This window comes from Onychostruthus taczanowskii, unplaced genomic scaffold (assembly GCF_017590055.1).
Source record: "Onychostruthus taczanowskii isolate IOZ18803 unplaced genomic scaffold, ASM1759005v1 scaffold4, whole genome shotgun sequence".
NCBI lineage: Eukaryota > Metazoa > Chordata > Aves > Passeriformes > Passeridae > Onychostruthus > Onychostruthus taczanowskii.
This window is the reverse complement of record NW_024501459.1, coordinates 5,815,038-5,839,425: the sequence shown is the minus strand read 5'-3', so window position 1 is coordinate 5,839,425 and position 24,388 is coordinate 5,815,038. Positions and strand designations below refer to the sequence as shown.

Genomic DNA, 24,388 nt, shown 5'->3' with positions numbered 1-24,388 from the left:
CAATTACTGCACCAAGCACACACCACAGCCAGTGAAGGAGACTTGAACGACTGCAGCAGGAGCAGAGAGATATGAATATGCATAAACTCTAAGTGGGTGATCGAATCATCACAGAGGGTCATGAGAATTTGCAGCAAAATAATGAGAAGAATTAATCATTGCAGATTCACAAGGCACTTAGGAAGCGAGTTCGTTTTTCAAACACGTGTTACAGTTGAGAAGAAAAATTGGCTTTTGGCCAACTATGAATTGATTCAAATTTCTCAGAAACTGAAGTTTTCTATGTAAGGAAAAAAATTTCAAACTTATCTTTGCTCCTGATAACATACTAATTATTGTCATGGCCTCATATATGTGCCCACTGAAAGGTGTAAGTCAACTTAGAAAATTCACACAGCTGGATTCTGTGAGGATCCTTACTTCTACTTCAGCAGGACATTAAACAGAACTTGAAGTCTTTAAAAAGTGTTATGATAACTTCATGTAAACAAGCACTTAACAATTGGCACTTCTAACTCTTCTAGAAGATGTTGGCTAAGTACACCAAGACTCTTAGAATTAATTTCATGAGAATTACATTAAACCTATAAAAATTGCTTTAGAGCAACAAACCAGAATTTTAACAGACTCCAAACAGATACAACTGAGAATAAATTAAATTTTGGATACTACACTCAAGAGCAGTCATTGTAGCAATGCATTTGCAATCATTTTACTGCAAAAACCAGTAAAATGCACTGGAAAAAAGCATTGCACAAAAAATTCCTTCTGTTACTATATATGTACTGTACAAAGCAAAAGAGCATACTGAGTTCAGCACAGTATATTTTAATATTAAACATATTGGCAAGAAACTACTGATATGAAAAATCCAAATATTCCATTTATCTCAGTTCTATCATTTCTGTTCTCTCACTGTTACTTTGCATAGCAAAATGCCTGGTTGCACTGGGCCACAGAAATAATTCCTATTTGAACACAAATTATAAGAACACAGCACATAATAAGTATATCTCATGTTCTCTTCTTTGTACGTATTTTAACAAATTGCTACTAATCAGCCTTGAAAAGAGACTTGAATCCCTAGATACTTCAATTTTTTTCTCAGACCCATGTATCTTAACTTATGATTCAAAGTGTAAGCAGAATCAATCACCTGAGAAGATCACTAAAACAGCAGTCTACCTGCTTTAAGGCTATATCATCAGATTTTGGCATTGCATGCTAGTGCCTCAATTATCAAGGACAAGAAGGTGAACCCAGCAGAACTGACTTTTTCTAAAAATCTCTTTTAATACTGCATGTTCTCACTCTTATCTGGAACATGCAGTATACTATAAACTCTTAATTATTTATGGGCAGTTTATCCTATTTTCACATTAACTGAGCCATAAATGCAGAAAGACAGAATGATTTCCCCTCAAATCCAGTTTAGATTTATTAGACCACATGCAGGGGACTGCAAGAACACAGCTGTAGCACCTCACATGCCAGCTTGGATCCAGGTGCAGTTTAGCCACTTCCACACAAGACCTCACCAGCAAGCCCACAAGGACTCAGCTGGCTGCCTACCAAGCCTACTGCAGTTGTACTGTACGTTCCTATAATGCTGCTGCTACTAAAACACTAGACAAAGATACACATGCTTTTCCACCCCAAATCAGGTCCAGGTTAATTTTCACCGCTCCAGGGGAGGCAGTACCAGACTCACCCTGCATTTATACATAACCACCTGAAAGATGGCAATGCCCTAGTACACAGTGCCTCTATTACTCATAAAAGGAAGTGAGAGACTTTTGCAAAATCTACATTAGACTTCCAAATTTAAAAATCTTTTGACTACATTTTGGGAAAATTCAAGAAAACAATGTACCTTCAGGAAAATGTCTACATTTAATGTTTAACTCTGCTCATTTTCTAAATCCCAACTTACTGATGCTTTTTGCATGAGACCACTGAATATAACTGTATCACAGCATTCTAAAAAGGCTGTATACAAGTCATTCAGTGACTTGTTTTAATGTAACATGTTTTTCAATTGTGTGCTCATTATAACTAGGTTCCCAAATAATAGCAATATCCCTTCGAGGAAAAGTGCATTACTGTACAAGTGGGAAAGTGAGTCTTGCAAGACGTGATCTGCCTGTTGTGTCATGCCTGCACCTACTGCACAGCCAACAAAAGAGGCTTTTAAATCACAATATATCAGTATATTATCACTTTAGATTATTTGTATAAGGAGTTTCCCAGATCATATTGCAACATGAGAATCAAGAAGTCACGTCTCACAATGCTTGCCCCAAAAAACTCCCCGAACAACCCAAAACTGCAACTACAAAACACTACAGATATGGCATTTAAAGTAAATTAACCCTACAAACACTGAATGTAGAATGAAGTCAACTTCAACATTCACATAATCACACAAATAAACAAGTAATACAGTTTGACTACCATTGAAACAAATCCAGGAAGAATGAATTCTGTAACTGGTAAAAACAACACAAGAAACGGTGTTGAGAGAAAGGTAAGGGAATAAGTTCCTGACACCTCTGTCTCATGGATGCTGTATGCAGCAGTAATAATAAGCTAGGGGCACCAGAATGTGAGTAGTAGAGCAGCTACATTTAGTTTTTACTTGCAGATGTCAATAATGCCACTTGTCTTTCTCAGAAAGCTATTGGCAGGACAACAATCTTATTAGGACTTTGCTATTAGCTGAACATAGCAGGAAAAAACTTGTAAATGAATCACTGATACTTTTCAAAACTCAAGACTTTACAAGTTCATCTTTGCCTATGATCAGGTACGATCATGTTCAGCACTGCTAGCTCGTGGAACATGCTGCCCTCTGGTGGCAATCTTAAAATTAAATTTAATGCGTGGAAATAAAAACTGGGCAATCATTATTTCCTGGATTCTTTCTCGCAATTACATGAAGAATGCTTAAAGGTTAAATGTACCACAAATTCTAAAAGCATGACCCAGCCAACACCTAGAATTTTCTTCCTCCTCTCCAACTTCCTATCTTATCTTTTAGCAGTAAGATATGATATAGTTAGATTACTCTACTATTTAAGAATGCTTTTGGAAACAGTAACAACATAGACAACAAATGGATTTATGCCTAAAGTATTCACCATCCCAGTGCGTAAGTGCTGCTGGATGGCTACTTAATAAAGTGAGATTCCAAAGCTCTGAGCAGTTCTTTTATGCACCCACAGTAAGGCAATGCTTTTTACAAGTAAATTATCTTTCAGGAAGAAGCCTAGCACACTAAAAGGGATGCAGAGGGGTTAGTAAGCATAGTAAGGTGCTATATAATGAACCCACATCCCAAAAACCACCCCAACACATTCCTAACCTTATATTTGAAGTATAGGCAAAAAAACACAAACCAGAAGTCGACAGCAATTTCTTTATGTTCCCATTGAGGCACAATCTTCCTGACAGACTTATTGAGATGAGACAAATTACTAGAGCTCAAACTGACTTAAAAAGTCCTGTAACTCTTGTTGAACAGTTACACAGGACAGAATACTTGAGGGGAAAACAAAAAAGATAGACCCCCCCACCCCAGAACTAGGAATGCATTTCTCCAGGAATCTACAGATCAGGCAGGCAGTATCATGCTCTTCTGTGAAGACTGAAACACTCAGTTAACTGAGACCTTTTATTCTCATTATACCATAAGATGCCCAGAAGCCCCAAGAACCATGGCAGAGCCAGTGTTCCTTACTGTGAAGTTGGGGCCCAATCCAAGGATTTGCCACAAGAGCTAAAAGCTGTGTATCCTCATTACAGCCAGGTGTCCTGCCCCTTCTCCTTCCTCACCTGAACTGACACAAGCTTCAATCCCATTTTCTCACGGGAGAAACTGGCTAAGATGTCAGCTTTGCACAGCTGAAAGGTCACAGAACTTTGATTTCCAGGAACTTGAAGGAATACTGGTTTTGATACAAATTAAGATAAACCTAACTTTTGGGTGGGTGTTTTTTGGGTTTTTTTAAAGACTCATGACCTAGCGATCCTGCTCTTTTGTGAGTGCTAGTCAGATTACCTCTTGTGTGTTACTTGACCTTGCTACGAAAATTATTAACATCCTATGACTTTTAAGTTTTCTTAAATAAATCCCTGCTTACTATATTACCATGTCAAACAACTATTTGTTTCCCAGCTGTTAGTTCTGTTCAAGGAGGGTTGGAAGGCAAATAAAACACACTCTAAAAATCAGTCCAACTTTAGACGCCGCTAAGAATCTAATCTTTCTATGAAATTTTCACTTTCACCCTTCAGAATATTACAAAAGGGCATCTTCTTTCTCTTATCTGTGCCACTGTTGAAGCTACAGGAGCTTTGAATATATGTTATTCATTTAAGCAAAAGCATGAAAGAAGCTGCCTGAAGAGAAAATTAAGTTACAACTGAAACAGAACCACTGAATGACCATGAAGCTTCATGTATCAGAAGTGCTCCACTGCTCAGTTAATACCATGAGTCTAATCAGATTTAATCCTAAATAATGAATTTATTATTGCCTTCTATTTATGTACAGGCAACTTGGAATAACACAAACAATGTTCTTACGTTTGGCACAGGCACCCCTCCATATGGGAAACAACTTACTAAAACCAACTCTCACATCAGGAGTCAGTGGTACAGCGGCACAACTCAAGCGAGACCAGCTTCTGAACAGTGATGTTGTTTAGCACTGCTTTGACCAGCATCCAGAAAACTTTCTGGCTTAGGATTGGTCATATCATTAATCATTATTAAAAGTAGCAGTCTGGAATGAAATAATAATGCACTAAGTTACCAAATACAGCTAGGTATCCTTACTTCTTGAGAATCAGTGCACATAAATAGATTCAAGCCATTGATATGCCAGGGACAAAGAATTAAGCACCATGTGCTGCAGGGGACTACATGGTCACCCTGAGGTCATGGTGGTGATTCTACTCTGCCCTTGCCCAAGCAATAAGCTCTCAGCAAACTCTGAACTGCAGGTTGCAGGTAAGAGCACAATTAAGAGTCACAAACTATTGCTGAACTACCAATGAAAAAAACTAATGTGATAAAATGGCTAATGTCTCGCAAATGAGACAGAAAAAATTATCATGTATTATGTGTTGGTTTAATGAGAGGTCAGAAAGTAATGGATGCTATGATGAAAACAAGTGCAAGCCTGCCTGGGGTTCAGACTCCAGACTTACATGTGTCCAAGTGAAAAGCCTCCCAATGGACATCATGGTGTTTTCTTAGAAAAAGTAAATAAGCAACACTGAAGTCTGCCAACAGCGTTTCAGAGTGCACATCACCCACTCACAATTCAACATAGCAGAGAAAATATGTTAACCAAGATTCTAAAAGTTAACAAGACTACTGTAAGAAAGCCCACAGCCATTCATGAAAGTGTACACTGCTCTAACTACAATCACCTTAGAAATCACCAAGAAGAAAAAGAGAAGCACAAAAAGCCAGTAGTATTTTGATAGTTGGCTACCTGTACAGCTTTAGACAGAGGTTAAAAGGAAATCAACAACAAACTCCTGTTCAAATAAATATGATACTGCTGAAGAGACTAGCATTAACTGTCCTTGCACTGCAGTCAGATGATAAGCCTGTGCCTAACCTGCCTCCAGTAACCATTCTATCTTCTCAGTGATGCAGAAGCTCTTTTTACACAATCGCATTCCACATGAAATATGATGATTTAACCCTGTGGTCACAATGAATTTGAAGACTTGGAAGTCTTCAAAGTAACTATGAAGGATCTACTTCCCACTCCCTAACATCTATTACCTATTATGCAAATAGGGTGGAAACTTCTCCAACAGCCTTGCACAAAACAAACAGCCAGCAGAATGTTTTCCACTCCTTATCATCCACTTCTGTTCAAGACATAGGTAATGAAACAAAATCCTGAAGAATATAATGAACAATTTTAAACTGTTCTAAGCACCAAAAAGGTCAGTGTACTTCTCCAGCTACGGATTTACTAAGGTATCCCACAGGGATGGAAATCAGGATTGAACAAGGGAAACAGCTTAAAAAAACATTACCAACAGAGGCTGATTTGTTCATATGAAGAAAACTGCTAGAGATTAGGATTTTGCTTCTGTAGCTCTTTAACTATTCTACTTCACGCCACTTTTTTTGTGTTTACTGAGAACACCATTACAAAATGCACTTGACTGTCACTGGAAAGGATTATATCCTAAAGCTTTCCCACCAAAATTAGAAGGTTAGCGCACACACATATCACTCACACAAGGAGAGGATTCTGTGTGAACTTTTTGATGAAGACCTTCATGCTCATTTGCCTCCTGATAATCAGAGATGCATTAGATACTGGACAATTCATTCACTAGGACGTATTTTTTGACACAAAAAGAGGGGATAATTTTAGAATCAGGTAGTAATGAATTCTGTGAAAGTCATTTGTAGCTCACTGTAACTTTTCAAAAAACTTAAATATTTTATAACTAAAAGGCTTTACCACTAAAAGAATACCTCATTGGTCACACACCATTTTGAATTTAGGATAGTTTTGGAAATGAATAGGGATGGATTAGGTAGTATAAGAAGCTATGTCATTGTAAGAAAGGTCAGTGGGGATGAACTGAGTATGGGCTTGAAAGACAATGTGAAGCAATCTTTCTGCTGTACATAGCACTAACATCTCAGCTGGAGCTCTTGCTCCACCACTGTACTTGTCTGGCTACAACACAGTTTTCTTTACAGCGGCCTGCATGGTGCTGTGTTTTGGATTTATGACTAAACAGTTGATAACACACTGATGTTTTAGCTACTGCTGAGTGTCAAGGTTTTCTGTTTCTTACGCTGCCCCCTCCTGACAGTGATTAGGCTTCGGGCAGGTAAAATTGTGGGAGCACATAAACCAGCCAGGACAGCTGACCAGAGCTGGCCTGAGAGGTATTTCATATTGTATGACATAATGCTCAAGAATAAAAACCAAAGGGTAGTCAAAGTCACTGGTTCTCAGAGAAATTAAATCTAATTTGAAATTCAAATTGTTTGTATGAAGTTGTAAGTGACTTCATCCATCTCTTTCCTTAATATTTAAAACTATCTCAGGCCCTGAGTTTTATCTTGCCTTGGCTCTTCTGGCTCTTTCCCCTATCCTGCTGGACAGAAACACTAAATGAGCAATTTGGTGGGTATTCAGTTGCAGCTGAGCTCAGCCCACCATGACTACCCTTCAAGAAAGGAAGGCAGTAAACCAAGGTGAGAGATGCAAGAACTCACGTGTCCAGAAATGTGAACTATAAGCCAAACTTAAAAAGAGCTAATTTCTTTAAAGTAGCAAGAACTGAAAAACTTATTGAAATACACAGCAGACTACAGTAACCAAGGCAATGATCCTTTCAGCAGGTCAGCAGAGGACAGAAAATAGAAGGTGTGCAAATTGAAGAAGATTCCTACCAGGTAGTATACAGGAAAGATGATGACAGTACAAACAGCAAAGTACTACAAGAGATTGTTGTGAAGAGCTCGTGATATACCAGGAGCCTTTAGAACAGGTTACAGTGACATCTGCCAAGAATACCAACAGCTTGGCTTGCTTTGGACTAGCAAATCTATTCTAGCCTTACTTCTTAGATTTCAGAGCAGACAGAAGTTAGCCATTTCTCTGACCAAATACTTAAAAAAACCCTCACAAGTACATTAATTAGGAAGTCTCAACAATATAATTAGTGCTGTGTAATCAATTACAACATAGAATAATATATGATATATATTATTCTCATAACATAAAGAGTAGCTTTATATATTATATATATAATATATATAATATAATATATATATATATTATTCTCATAATATAAAGAGTAGCTAATTCAAATTAAGGAACCCAAAATCTAGAGGAACAGTATCTATACAAACAAGTGTAATTTAAATCAAGTGTTTTAGTAAAAAGCCAGTATTGAGCAAAGTTACCTCCTCTACATTGGAAGCAGTTTTGGCAGATGTCTCCATAAAGATAAGTCCATGTTCTCGTGCAAATGCTTCACCCTCCTCTTTCTTAACTTCTCGTCTAGATTCTAAATCACTAAGATAGAAGAAAAAAGAAAAGTTAAATTACATGGTCTAACATGTCCATGTAAAGATTGTTGTTCACAGACATGCTTATAAGCCTGAGAAGCCAACAGTCCCCATCAGAACTTGAGTATATAACTTGTCAAGCCCTTAAACAAAGTAGAATTATTGTAAACTCTGCACTTACAGTATATGGAATAGTCACGGGCATCACACTTACTTGAGCTATACACCTTAGCTGACATAAATCTTATCAAAGACTTCATGAAATAGCTTTCTACAGGATGAGTGTGAATTTATCTAGGTATTCCTTGAATACTAACTTTAGACATTGTACTTTCAGTATATATCACTCTCTTCTATTATATTATCTACCAATTCAATACTATAAAGCTGAGCTGATAAAGGAGCTTTATGAATGTGTTATTTATATTAAACATAATTTAAAATATAAAATTATTTTTTTCTATTCAGTAGCAAAACTTCATACAGTCAATTTCTTCTCTGATAAAAAAACCCCAAACTTAAAAGCAGAATTCAGTTCTTTTGAACTACATTAGCTGTTCTCTCCCAATAAGTTAGCACTTAGGTTGTGAAACTCCTGGCCCTCCAGCAGCAAAATAAATTGAAGTGACTGTTAGACAAGTTCTTGCTTCCTGCTTTCCAAGCAATTCAATTCAAAATTATTACCCAAAAAAGCAGAAAAAACCCCTCTTGGACTTGACAACTAGAGACAAATCTATTTCTCTAAGTCATACAGACATAAGTATTTCACCCTTACTTTTTAAAGATTCTTTAATAACAAGGAATTCAGCTTGTCCTTCTTTATAAGTATATTACATCTTGAGCAGTAAGAATTATATACTTATTACTCATGTATAAGTGTAAGATATATATTTCAATGAATTTTCATCTAAATTGTAGATGCATAAATATCTTATAAATCTGTAACTATTCTTAGTGTACAAATAGATATATTTAATGTGCAGTTAGAATACAAACAAAATGTATCATCCTAGACTTCAGTTTTTGCCAACTCTGTAATTCTACGTATATTAAAACAATGTAATACTCACTGTGGCATGTATTTTGCAGCAAAGCAGGTTTTTTAAATTTTTAACTAAATGCTAGCTGAGTTACAGAGTCAGTACAATTCAGCACATTATTTAAATATCTTAAAAATTTGAAGATAAGGATAATAGAAATATCTTCTCAAAACAATTTTGAGGCTGATGTTCATTATATTTAAGCACTCCCAGTATTAGCCGACATTATGTTTTTGAACCTGAGCAATGTCTTTATTTGTTACTACCATGCTACGCTCAAAAATACCTTATTTAAAACCTTGATTCACTACAGTGTTATTTCCATGACAGAACATAAACAAGTAACTTTAAATAATGCAGTTGTATCAAAAACTGCAAAGACAGCCCAATCAAAACTCAATACTGATACCTAAACATATTCTTAAAGATCTTTAACTGCTTCTACTAACCACAGTTGTCTTCCTCTCTCCATTCCAATAATTCGAAGCATTTGGTCTTACTAGATCAATATAGCTATGCTTTGTTCTGGAAAGAAGATTAAGTACAGTATTTGTAATGTTTTAACACTAGTATTTGTAATGGTTTCAACAAACAGCCATTATATTTCAAATTAAATTCTCAACATTCTTCAAATCCAGCAATAAGTACAAACTTATGTCAAGTGCACTTTTGGGAGTCATAAGAGTCGCGTTTATTCCTTCAAAACTACTACGGTAGCATACACATTCTTCCTTCCACCCATCTCTAGTCTTAGTCCTACCATAAGAACTCTTTCAGGATAATGCAATAAAATTGAAAGAGCTTTCTTCCTGCCCTCCTTGAAAATAATATCCTTTAAAAAGCTTAAAATTTTAACTCTTAATATTCTTAGTTCATGTGCCACCTTAATCTGTAACAATTTAGAGTGCACATTTGAAGTATATTTATTGTTTGAATAAAACCTAGTTGCAATTGGGAATTAGCGGGCTAACTGAAAGCTGCAAATCAGTCTGCGTCCACAGAATACAAGACATGAAAATTTAGTTTAACCGCTAAAATAATCAGAAAGAGTTACAGATGTCAATTAAGCATGCAAACTTAGCTCAAGTAAACAGTACACATTTCTCTCAGTGCCATATTTTTACTCACACAAGTATAAAAACAGTTGGTCAGGACCATCAGGGGTTTACCAAAGCTTCATTTAATAAAACAGGGTTACATTTTTTATACTAATTTGTCAAGATTATGCTTGACACATTCCTCAATTAAAAAGAAAGTTGTTAGTCATTTACCAGATAATGCAAAAAAATTTTAAAAACTTCACAATTATTAATATGTAGCATGTTTTCAGGAGGAGGTAGAGGGTGGTGGGGCAATGGGGGAAAACAGAAGGGAGAAGAGGGGGAAGAAGGAAATAGAAGTTCAACAGGCCCAAACAGCAAACCCAGACTCACTATCACAAATCTGCTTCTTAGTAGTATCTAAGAAATGATGTGTTTGCTCATGAAATTTTCAGGGGCATGCATACACACCATTATTTCAACTGGCATCTTTACCTTCAAGAATTATTGAGGCATGGGCACAAGTTCCAGTCAATTACACAAAGGCCCATAATTAATGGATTATTGAATTTTGAGCTTATGCTTTTGATATTTTGAAAAAATTCTGCATCCAGAAAAAAAAAAAAAATCTAGATATGCTGTAATTCACTGGATCAAGAACTAGAAGAATTACAGATAACATATTCACTGATGTGCTTTTATTAAGACTTTCACTACCAAGTTTCAGCATCAACAAGGAATAATTTTAGACAGTGTAACTCATGAGAAGACCAAGTAAGTGAAATTACCAGGAAACAGTGCAAAAGCACTCTCTGACCCCAATCCCAGCTAAAAGGCACAGAATATGGAAGAGTCTTGTAAATCAGAAATGTCTCAATCACTGAGGTATGCACTTCTCACCTCTGAGAGAAGTTTTTGATGTGAGTCCTGTACTATGGGCTTTTTTTTAAATGACATTTTCTCTGATATGATACTTAACCAAAAACTAAAGCACTTTAGAACACCTCAAATTAGGAATCACATTCTCTTTGTAAGGGAGAGATCTAGGTTTTTCTAATGGGTGATTCCAGAAACTAAAAAGCATAATGGAAAATAACTTATAATCCATTGTTTCACGCATTTGCAATCAATCCCCTGGAATAAAATTACTTCTAAAATAGATATTCAGAATGTATCGTTGTTGATCCATGTGCTGCACATTGTATTGGTTTGAGTAAGAAAGGTTTTAGGCTCACCACAGAACTATGCACAGTGACAGAAGGGAATTTGAAGTTAACATATTGCCTACAAATAAGAAAACCCAAAAGTCGCAATACAGAGAAGTTAAATCTTTCCCTCTTACAAAATAACAGCTAATAAAATTTTACCTTTTGTTTCCAATAAGCATTATAACCATGTTGGAATTGGAATGCTGACGAGCATCTTCTAACCAAGTTGTCAAGTGGTTGAAAGTGTCCCTCCTAAGTATAGAAGACAATGAGTATTAAAAGCAGTATTTTAAGAAATCTTTTCCCTGTTAGTCCACTTTTCTACTTGAATAACCAACTCATTTATTAGTGCACATACTCTAGAGAAAAAATCCCTTTTTGAGAGGGAGAACGGGCAAACAAAAATTTAGCAAACAAGCAGTATTAATGAACTCTAGCTAAAAAGTAATTGAAAACATGTTTGCTACGAAAAGTAAAAAGGATTCTTAGAGCTGTAAGAATCTGTAATTTTATATACATATAAAAACTGAACAGAATTATAAAAGTACCCAAGAGCTTAACCCAAGCCAAACAACAGCACAAATAAACACATACTCATATAGTAATATTTAAGTGAAAGCAGAAAATGGTTGATAATTTTTATGTGAGTTTATAAGTTGAATAATAAATTTAGCAGTGAAATCTTTTAAATTGAGGTACACAAATGTGACATTACAGTTTTTACAGAAGGTGCAAACTAAGTAATAAATCCCATATTTGTAGAGTGGTTTTAAGTTATTGTATTTTATTTATTAATCAAAGATTTACTGGAAATCCAAAGGAAATTATATGCTGCTTCGATATTTAAATGTAAAAAGGGAACAAAAGGAAAAATATCTAGGAAATCTCTAGTACAAGTGGTTGCTCAATGCAACAAGAGCCAAGACCCACAAAAGGAGGCACACAACTTAATAGGACTTTGGAGCCTGAACATTTTCATAAACCAGCCAGAGTACCGACAGTTTTACAGATAAACTGCACATCAATACTATATTTAATATAGCAGGGAAACTTTAGTAACTTCTGATCAGCTACTAAAAAAGTATCAGATTAAGACCTGTATTTTCCAAACCTCATAAATGCAGCAATGTTACAAGTTTCCTAGTATTCTTTATATAGCCAAACTCCTATGTTTTACTACTTCACTCCTTTGCAGAACAGCACTTCAGTAAAAGTAGTCCAGTATAATTAAAGAAAAAATATCCCTCATGATAACAAAAAACTAGAAAGGAATTAATGAAATATTTTCAGGTATTTCTCAATCAAGGTAATCCAGAGGCTGATGGTCAATAGCTTATAAAAATATTTTATTTCATTCTTACTGAGATTTTATGCATGCTTTCTCAACTACTAAAGAGAAAATTGGAAGTATATAGGTTACATATGCTATCTTATTAAAGCACTTAAAGAAAGTTGACACAATGTTAGATTAGCAGTAACTATACAAAAAGCCAAATTAGATGAGACACTTAGCACTACAGTACAACACAGCACAACTCTACAAAGGCATACCATTGTCATCCAGTTGCTATTCTCACCTTGTAATGTCATACACTAGCAAAGCCCCTGCGGCCCCTCTGTAGTACGATCTTGTGATGGAACGGAAGGACTCCTGCCCTGCCTGTAGAACACAAAGTTTCATTACTTCATATCTAATACTTATTTTTTTGTTCCTGAAAACCATGAACTTAGAATCACAGGATCACAGAATTCTACTTTTGAGAGATGGGGAAGAGTATGGATGGGCAATCAGAAAGGGGACAACTGGGGACAAAGTCACCAACAGCAGCAAGAGAAGGCACATAGGGAGAAGAGACCAACTACAGCACAGTGCTGTTAAAAAAGAAAAAAAAAATCGGAACAAGACCTCTAAACCTTTTTTGGCAATCCCTGACAACCCAATTTACTGAATGGCTTCACAATACATGAATCATTATTAGAGCACAGAATGGACTCCTAGCAACTAAGCTCTGAAGACAAATTTGAAAGGAAGCAAATAACCCAGAGCTTCACATTTGAATTCAATAACCCGCTCCCTGGGGCAGCTGTTGACACTAGAATAAATAAAGTCCATTGTAAATAAATGATGAATGACATCTTTACGCCCACCATCTGCTGGTGTAAAGGTTGTTGGAAGGCCAAGGATGCAGATTTTATCCGTTATATCATAAACTGCAGCCAGCTTTCAACAGTCTTCAGATGGAATTCTTTCAGTAATCATTTTATTAAGAAAAAACAGAAAATGGTTGTGAATTGAATTTTACACAATTCTGCTCCACAGTTAATCAATTTCCTCTGTACTTGATGAATAATGCTTGTCAAAGCAGCTACAGGATGCCAGAGTCATCTTCATATGGACTGTGAAAAACTTCAGAGTCTACATATATTAGATAGTTCTCAAAGAAAAGTATTCTGCAAAAATCTCAGCACCTAAAAGAACATGCTCAAAAGAATACAGTCCTGAAAAATAAATATTCATGGTTGCGGATCTTGAGCTCTTCATGCTCATGTTTTTCAGAAGAGCTATCTAGCACTTGACACTTGCTAGAAGAAATATTTACTTCTAATATTTAGCAATAACAGATGTTTTAGCATAATTCAAAGATAACACAGAACATGCTTAAGAAATACTAATGCTGAAAAAACCCCTACGTGCAGCAAATCTGTAGAACTATAAGAAATTGCCCTGATTTAAAAACATTAAACACAAGAATGAAATATTTATCAAATACAAGAAACCCTTCAGGCATGCCTACAAAATTAGTATATGGACAACTTTTTCTTCTCACAGTTACTGTACTTTTCTTAATACTACATCTTAAATTCATAGAGAACTTGATCTAGATACTGTCACTCAATAAGAACAGTGGCACAACAAGTTTAGATGTGTTCAGTTTTCAGAGAGCATCCTTATCTTCCATAGTAAATAGTACCTTCTATTTAAGAAAACATTTTACCTTAGCCATTCCAGTGGAAACAGTTATAAAATACAGTATAACACAACAGTTTCAACACCATTAGAATACACTCACATATGCTCTTGGCCAAGAGTCCAAGTACATCTTCATGGACTAAACTTTAGTAACAGAATATAGACAACCAGTAGAATACAACAAGAAGTAGAACAAATAAACAACAGTTTTTTAGTGTAATACCTGGTTTCCTAAAAAGAAACTCAAGTAAGCTTTACCACCTTTTCTTGGTGTGGCGACTAGCTCAAGTGGATGGCAGATAAATGAAACATTTCCCTCCTAAACAGACAACTTACTGTTACCAGGGTATTCCATACATTACACAAGACCTGGACTTCACCTAACACATTAAGATTGCCTGTTACACCTTCATAAATTCCATCCTGACATGCAAAATTGTTCATCTCCCCGAGTAAATTAATCGTGGTCAAGCAGCATTTCAGAGCTTCTAGCCAATCTCACAAAAATGTATGAATTGTGAATTCTTAAAAGAATCACTTACAAAAGTTCAGTACATAAATACTGAAACTACTGTAATAATTTTAATTGTCTCACTTGGCAATGGTGAAATTTAAATATCACCACTTCCTTAAGCAAAGAGTGGAAAATGGTACCTTCTTTGGTGAAGGGATCACATTTTCCATATAGCAACAATTAATTGCTGCTTACATATACCCATGGACAACACAAACTCAATTCCCTTTCATTCTAAGCAGAAGAAAACTGAGTTTCTGGAAAGAAGCTCCATGATACTGATGTTTGTTTTGTCTGTAACGTAAAAATGTATTATACAATAGAAACCACTTATATATAAAATTTCCAGGCTACTTGAACAGTATCATTCTGAATGAGATCTAGGTCAATACAGAGTCAATATAGAAGGTCAAACATAGGGTTAGGCATGTAGCATACTTTCCACAGCTTTTTTTTATTTTTAAGCATCATTGTTACTTTACTTCTTCATCGGACAGTTTTGTCCATCCACTTCCCTTTTGTCCAAGGGGGACAAGCTATTTCAAAAGTCAAAAGAAGTCAAAACTGAAAAAAAGTGTAGGCTATTACCCAAAACTGACTTAAAAAACCATGAGTGTACTACAACTATACTTTATCAGTCTTACAAAGACGGACCGACCCAAGTTTAGTCACTTGTTACAAGAGCAACAGATAGAAGCAGCAGTACAGAAGCTCAGTATAAATTAAAATCAGCTTCAACACCAGAGAAGGGCCCTTTATCTTGAGTATACTTTTGTTATTACCATCCCCTTCACATTCCTGCAAAATCCAGCATTTACTTGCTTTTATTTCTCCTTCATATTAAAAAGTTTTCTGTCATGGAACAGTTGAGGTGGGAAAGGGACCTATGGTGCTCCCCTATTCCAACATCCCTGGCTCAAGTAGGGCTATGCAAAGCAGATTGCTGAGTTCCATGTCCAGATGGTGGGGGAGGCAGGGGGCTGTGGTGTTAGGAAGAGTAGGGGCAATAGTCAGGAAACAAATGTTAAACAGGGTGTTTGCCAAGGCCATATTACATCCAGTACAGGTGACACAAGCTTTTGTTTCATGACAGTTCCAGGATATATCCACTGTCAGAGTTACACTGCCGTGGAAATGGGAAGATGGAGGATGTTTCTGGTAACAGCCAGACCTGACAGCTACTTCACAAACAGAAACTCCAGGTCAGACATGGCTGCCTGCAGGAACCTAGAACATGCATCCTCTCTCTTCAGAGAAACAGGTGCTAGGTCTGACATGAGTAGTTCACTAATCATGAAAAAATGTGAGCCTCTGATAAACAAGAAATGTTTTAAGTGCTAAGTAACATTCTTTTCTGGCTTTTTTCTACCCTGTAAGGTTTTACAATTCATACTATAATGGTTCACAGAAACAACCAAACTTTCTGATGGCAGAGACTTGTCTACATAGACAGTTCTATAAGTCTTCAAAAATCTTCATCCCTGCTTCAAATGCACAGACGTATATGCAATGTGCTTTTCAAAGTATACTTCAGTATAAAGACCAAAACACAATTGGAAAATAACAATGTAAGCAGAACATGAAGCATTATCAATCACCTCAGGTCACCAAGATACATGGAGATTTAGGACCTGTACTAGAGTTTTCAGGAACATTTAAGCTATGCAACTTATCATGGACACAGTATCTCTGACATATTTAAAAAAATACTCAAAATGTTACTATTCCCACAGGAAATCTTGGTGTCATTTCCAAGTATGCAGTGTAGTTGCATCAGTTGCAAAATACGCAGGCAAGCCTTTGTTTTCAAAGAGTTACTTGCAAGTCCCTTAACTGCATATTTTTGAATCTATAAAGTAAGGGGAAAAATGAAAAGAGCCATAATGCAGGACAAGAAAGCAGTTAAAAAACCAGCATCCACATCAGTGTGTCTCCCTAGAAAACAGTTCATTAATTGTGCTGAATTCTCTGTTCTCAATGATGAAGAATTCGTAAAGTTTCTTCAAGGACCAAGTTATCTGAGAACATCCCAGCAGGCCTTCAGCATCCAAGATAATCAATAGTTTTTTTAATAAGGAGGGAATGTTATAGTACACATCTACATGCAATATGAGAACTACAACACACCTAGCTAGTGGCTCTAGATTCCCTCACTCTGAAAACAGACATACAAGTGTGGTATGTTCAAAACTGGTGACAGAACATTTTATTCACACTGGGAATTATTATTTACATGTTTACACTTTCCTATGTTACAAAGAAGACTAAAAAGACATTTAAGAAATAAACAACTCGCAAGGGTCACACCACCAGTGACAGATGCCAGCTGGGAACTACTCCACAAAGTTGATCCCTGGAATAAAATGTTCCAGAAAGAGAAGCAATACATACCTTTAAATATAGTTTTGGAAGTTATAAATACATTAACAGCCTCTTAGTCACACGTCAACTTGTTTATACAAATGCATTAATCGTTCTTGCAATCATGTCTCCAATCCAGAAAATAAAAGAACTTTAAGGTGACTTACTAGCATGTAGGACAAACAGACACAGAAGCAATGTAAAAATAAAAAAACAACCCCTGCTGTTTCCAGCAAAAACATTCCCAAACAAAAACAGAACAAAAAATGCTTATGAAGAAGAATCTATCATAATATATAAGTCTCAGAATTTATGTGATGGCTTTAGCAAAGTTACATGTTGTTTGAGAATAACTCTGTCAGCATGCAGTAAGAACTGAAATTTCAAGAGGACTAAAGATCTCCAAGGATTAAACTGTATATATGTCTAAATACAGGTAATTTGTACATCTGCTGCTTCTTCTTCTGGTGTTGAATAAATGCCACTTAGACAGCCAGAGCAATTCCCAACACATCACAGAAACAAAGCTTTATCCTTCCATTATTAGACTTATAACTTGAAAGAAACTCTATTTCAAGCCTTTAGGTTTTAAATAGCAACCCTCATTAAAATCAGAGTTCTACTGTGCAAAAAAGTGATTCATACTCTTCCCATTTAAGGCTTCATCCTAAGCAAGAGCTTGCTCTTACAGAAATCTTGTACTCATCGTAGAAAGTAGGGATAAACTGCCAAGAAATAAAAAAACAATTCAGAAAATAATGTGCCAATAATATAGTATTTCAATAACCAAATACATTTAAGCATGACAAAGGTTTATGAACACTAAGCTAGAAAGCATATCAAGTTGCCTCAGCTTCCTAAAGTGACATCATGGGTGTGAACAGTAACTTAAGCTACTGGCACTGAAGTTCAGATGATGGGTCGTATTAAACAAACAGCAACAGGAATAACTATTAAACAGACAGATCTCTCTGCCTCACCCTTCAATCCACAGATCCAGAAATAAGTTAATCCTCCCACGTGGCAGCAAACACAGTCTGTGATTGATGATCAGACTAGGTTCAGAAACTAAAGTAGATTCTCTATAAGTTCTTCCTGCAACTTCACAGCAGAGGGCCATCAGAGGGCCAAGAGATGCAGCAATATGCATGCAGGTGCCATGGTTAAAGAGTCAAATTAGTAAAAATGTAGTAAAAATACACCAGCTGCCCACAAATGTATGAAGTAAACAGTTAGTAAAGAGCTCTTGGGGGGTGAGCCCTACATGCTAGCAATTGTCAGAGACGCAAGGATGAATATTCATTTAATGAATGAATGAATAGAACTTCATTTGGTTCTAATAGATCCAAACCAATTGCAAACACAAGAAATATATCTTAATTTCCAAGAATAATTAGTATATTCAGAATATCTGAAAGGGAAATACATCTTTAACAATTATGCCTCCAGTCTTCCAGAAACACGCTTTTTTATAAGCTTTCAACTACTAGAAAATGCTATCAATTCAATTAAAAAGTACACTTGTATGGAAATCAAGAAATTACTTGAAATTGGTTATAAAAACCAATTATTTCAGATATTTAGTCTGTCTAAGCAGGACTAAGGTACTATATGAATTAATGTTTTTAAATAATGAATTTCCATGAAATAAAGCTGAAATAGATACTAAAAATATAGCATTCAAGTACACAGGAAAAGTTCGTTTTCGTACCAATTTAGAGAACATCATCTTTACTTAGTGTCATCACAGAGCTCTCCTACTGCAGTGTCTGACAAATATCCTCTTTCAATTACTGCTTATTTTTCCTCATCAACAATGATTTGTTAGTAACAGTCAATGCAATACAGAACATCCCCCTCAACAACAAAACCAAGGCCACTGACTCAGCCTGGTAACAAGCGCAGTTCTCTCTACAACAATGAACTTTTTCTGAGAAGCAATGCTAATATTTCTTAGTGTTATGCTGCTGACACAAGACAACCAACCTTATCTACACAGCTTATTTAAACTCAAAAAGCTTAACAGTTTCCAGAACAGTCATTTTAATCCTTACTAGCTGCTGTAAAACCACTTCTAGTTCTCTAAAAGTTGTGTGCAGTTGACACTAGCTCAAGTACCACACTTCCACAAAAGTTGCTTAACTTATCATAATAGGCAATTACCAACTAAGCAGTTTGGACAAAAGTATTTCTCAGTCCATCCAGCTACTGGAAGCCATTACTAAGACTAAAGACTCAAGAGAAGGAACAATCTAAAGACACACAAAGAAACAATTTGGTCCAACACCTCATCTTTACAGACCTAAAAACACTGAAAAGAAATAGTGAAACCCAAAGACTCACAGAGCTAAACACCTGGGCGTGCCACAGCACACACAGCAGCAAGTTTGCAGAGCCCAGCACTGGGGAGATCCAGAACAGCCTGCAGCTGGGAGAGAACAACAGGACACTATTTGCTTGTGCAGACAAGAACAGCAGTAGAGCTGAGACTGCTACACATAACATTAAGAATGCAAAGGCCACACTGAGTATCTTTCATGGAATGTAGATTTTTGTTTGTGGGGTTTTTGGGGGAGGAGGGAGCTGGGGCTAGGTGTGCTTTTGCATCAGACTAGTTTTACTAGACTACCAGCTCACAGGACCAAATACTGGACTACAATTTCTAACAGGCATACGTGCATTCTTTAAGCATATCTTCCAGTCTGGCCTCACTCAAAAGGAATTCAGTTGTGTACTCCCACATGGAAAACAGACTGCAGTAAACAGAATTAACTTCTGTAACATGCTCCTAATCCAAACTAGGATGATAATGAAAAAGTAAAATATTCTTGAGTTATCATACAAGGACACACAAACAGATCTCACAGACATGCAACAGTGTTAGCTTCAGCTGTCCCTGTAAGGTGCAATATACTCCTGCAGTGAGGTATGCTGCAGCTGCCATGTGTTCCCATTACTACAACAGGGCTTTCCTTGGGGCTGCAGTGATCTGCTGAAGACAGCACAAAATGAGCACTGTTGCACAAAATATCTGGCCTGAATTTTAGAGTCTGATTCTCTTAAGCAAGCAAGTTCATTGTTAAGCAATCCAAACAAATTTTACCGAGTTCTCCACTTCTTATGCCACTGCTCAGGATGCATCCTGTTCAGTGATGGATTAAAAGCAGATGTATAAGGCTAGCACCAAATAAGAGAAGGGCTAGTGCTGTGACTCAGTAAGCACCAGCCAAAACCATAAATAGTTCATGTGTTTCCTTAGCAACAGGTGTAAAATGAACCTTCTCTCATCAAACAGAAGTTGTTACAGCTTAATAAATATAGAGATAACATGAGTAACAGCTACCAGTTTTGGCTAACAGAAAACCAAAAAATGCTCAATGCAGACAGAACACAGTAACCTTAGTCATTATGGACATTTGTGTATCTTAACACTCATAAGTAAAATATCTCTTATCACTTCATCATGTTTCTTGTTTTTGCTATTCCTTCAACACCTTTGTACCTAAGATCAGAAATGATACAGTGGAATTCAGATATGCTGACAAACCAAGACTGGATTAGAACAGAAATATCCTGTGTTTTAAAAATCACATTGCATACAGTTAAACTTTTAACTAAGGCCAGCATACTGTCATTCACTGCATACAATTTATAAATTATTAAGTACAACATCAGCATACAGTCTAGTCAGTGAATGAAAGCTTTCAATTAATGTTTTTAATTTATGTATGATATACTTAAGAAGCTAGCCAGAAAAAACTCCCCACTCAAAGTTTATAAATTATAGTCAAAAGCACTTGGGTTGCCATTTTGGCTGGACAATTTGCATGCATTCAAGACAACAGCCAGACTGCAAAGAGTCACTGAGTCAGAGGCATCAGGAAAAGCATGATCTACTGAAACACAGCTGAAGTTCATTCGTTATCTAAGGAGATTAACAGAATCAGTTCCAAAGCCAGTAGTAAAATTAGTACTTGTGCCTACAATCTGCCCCAATTTTAGAAAACAAGGACCAATATAGGTATGTAGTCATATGGTCACACTCTATACTAAGGGTTTGATTATGAAGTTATTTTTTATGCAGAGATTTACTTATTTATTGAACTTAAAAATACTCAGCCAACTTAGTAGTCTGCAATCCACAATTATAACAGTAAAAATGCTCAGAGCAGAAAAAGCCTAGAGTAAGCTAGCTATATCTTTCTATGCATTTTTCTTAGAACTTCCAACGAGGCACAGGTTTTAGGTGCCATTTCAAGTAAAGAACCTGTAAAATATGTAAGATCTTACCTATGAAGTTCACTGAAATATTACTTTTATTTACATTTTTATGTACACATGCACATATGTAGGCATGCATATATGAATACATGTCCCTCCACTGATTTGCTGTACCAAAAAAAAGCACATACAGGAGGCTAGGGATCACATACCTTTCAGTTTCTAAAGGTATCCTAAAATGCTTTCAGAAAAGGAAATGGGCAACTCTGTCTTAGGGAACAGCCAAATACATTTAAAAGATATAGCTACCAGTATGAACATCTTAAACCTGCTTTACCACAAGTGTAGACAGTGATGCTGACTGCTTTGTAGTAAAGTGACCGACAGCACAAGAATAGCCAATAGAGCTTAACCTGAGCTCCCTCAAAAGTCAAAGTCTGATTTTTGGAAAGTGTTTTGAAACTTAAAGTATTTACCAGTCCCTTCTTGAACTTGTGTTTCCAAGTCTTCTATGAAAGGTGAGACATGTGTTTTCTTCTACCTTGGAAATGCAAGCATTTCCTCTAGAGAACTCTTGATTAAAGGTAGCAGACACATCACAATTTCAAAACAGGATTTTGTCTTTACCAAATCTTGCATGAATGCACAAAGAAAGATTGTAGAGAAATGGAAGTTCTTGGCAATATGGAAGACTTTCATCAAATAGTGAGACAGTATGAATTCCAGTCTTATAAATCTGACAAAGCTTGAGGAAGTTACAGTGCAAATGCCAAACAATACATCACAACAAGAGAAGGATATATTAGCAAATTTTTAACTTCATAGATACCAAAGAAAGCTGCAAGACAAAGTACATAGTCTATGGATGCTGATGATAGAGCTTAACCAGAACAAAGAAAAATCTAGTGGAGAAATATGTTTAAACAATTTTTATGATTTATTACTTACCGTATCCCATATCTGAAGCTTTATCTGTTTTCCATCAATAGTTATCATTCGAGCCCCAAATTCTACACCTGAACAGATTTTACAAAACATTACATTATTAGCACATATCAGAAAGAAGAATATCAAGTACTACAAAAGTAAGAACATAAGTTCAACCAACGTCATAGGAAAATTATCTCTTTCACAACCTGCTTTCAGTCAATTTTCCAGCTGCCTAAAAGAGCTTTCTAGAAGAAAGGTAACTGTTACTGTCCGAGTGTCTGGAAGATATTTCCAACAAAGTTTTCCAAATGACTTAGTAGCTCTAGATTAAATAGAGCTCCAGATTAAATAGAGGGTGTGTTTCTCTCTAGAGGGAGAAACACACCCTTTTGAATGTAAACAGGAAATTGAAGAGTCACAGTTATTTTAACACTCTACCAATGACAGATTGCTGGGGCCAGTTTAGAAGAAATGAAACCTACAATTCCTTATCAATAAAATAATCTATTAAGGGAGCATACAAAGTCACCTACAATTTTATTACTCTATTAATTAAAATCCACCCATCTTTAAGAAATTCTAGCCAGTTAAAGAACAAGTTTTATAACTGAGGGGGAAAATGTGTGTTCCAAATAAACAAAAGTGACTTCTTCAGCGAAAAATTCAGCCTTCTATGCCATTTTTAAGGCACTTTTGAGATCTTTAACAAAATCAAGTACAAATTGAGGCTATCAGTGCAGCAGTTAAAATCTAACAAATGGCTAGAGAGAGTGGACATATTTAAAGACTAAGTTTCCATTAATCTATAACCATTATTTAAAAAAAATACTGATCTGCTAGCTGACATTTTGCTAAAATTGGTCATTGTCTAGACGTGGACTCAAGACTTCCAATTATGCAGCCCTGAGTTGAAATATTCCAACTATCTCTTCAAGAGCTTGCTTAGAATATTTGAGGGTGCAGTGTTGCTTCTTGTGGAATGACTTTTGGGGAAAGGGGCAGAGTTCCCCAACAGGATACTGGAGCCAAATAAAAGCCACTGGCCAAAGACCACTGTGCTCTATAGCAACCAAATAATTTGCAGCAACTGTATGCAAAGAAATTGAAAGAATGGAAGTGGAGAGGCAGCAAGGAGGAAGCAGGTGAATGACACTGTTCTTCCTAAAGTTCACTCCAAAGCCAGGGGAAGGTCCTTGGACTACTACACATGTAAACATTGAAGGTTTTACCTGATCTCGAAATGTGACTATAGAGCTGCTGATCTAAATTCGACAATCATTTTAAATGTTTAGTTTCTGCACACAACCCCATTAAAAAACTAAAAGGATATTTATACTATTCCATCAAAATACACGCCAGGAAAAGATACTGAATTTCAAAAACCATAAACAGTTTGACATCAAGTTTGTTCTCAAAGAAGGAATAGAAGCTCATCAGGTTTATAACAGGGGCATGTCCTACAGGCAGTGGGTAAAACAGCTAGAATGCTTACAATGGTTTATTTAATCAACACAATCTTTTAATACAACCATTACGGCATTTATTAGTTAAATTCAACCCACCCCATCTCCTCCACAGGGGCATTCATATGACTTTGAACCCATGTTCTTTATTTATCTATCTTTCCAAATCTGTTTGGGTAATTGGGAGAACCTGGCCAAAATACACATATGCCCTCACATTTAAGGAGGCATTTCCAGCCTCTTCTGATGCCTTTACGGACTACCTAAAAACAGAGGCCAGACAAAATCAAGGGGAAAAAAAAGCAGTTATATTTATTGAAGAGCCTTCAGGTACATTTTGGGCAGATGAAGGCCCCCTTCCCTGCCAGGGGCTACACCCAAAAATGGATGACCAGTCACTGGTTTTCATACTTTTGTAAGTTTGGTCCATTTGCATATTGGGGGTTAATCTTCCAATTACAGTTTCGGGTAATGAAATAATTTACCCCATGTTTGCTCTCCTCCCCAAAACACTTCTGTTTACATTTCAGGGCCTGAGACAGTAAGGTGTCTTTGATTTCCAGATCTAGAGAG

General features: G+C 36.3%; 1 protein-coding gene across 4 annotated transcripts in view; it reads right to left on the bottom strand.

Annotated features, from left to right (window-relative positions):
- Positions 1-24,388, bottom strand: part of RAB2A (RAB2A, member RAS oncogene family) — a 43,267-nt gene that overhangs the window by 4,883 nt on the left and 13,996 nt on the right. For 2 of the 4 annotated variants that reach the window (XM_041412989.1, XM_041412992.1), the window contains 4 exons: positions 22,371-22,438; positions 12,933-13,015; positions 11,515-11,607; positions 7,963-8,074 (listed from right to left, as the gene is read on the bottom strand). In XM_041412989.1, the coding sequence (XP_041268923.1) occupies positions 7,963-8,074; positions 11,515-11,607; positions 12,933-13,015; positions 22,371-22,438 (356 nt within the window). Of the gene's footprint in view, positions 1-7,962; positions 8,075-11,514; positions 11,608-12,932; positions 13,016-19,544; positions 19,722-20,304; positions 20,358-22,370; positions 22,439-24,388 lie in introns of those variants that run through there. The other 2 variants (XM_041412991.1, XM_041412990.1) reach the window with 2 other exon arrangements.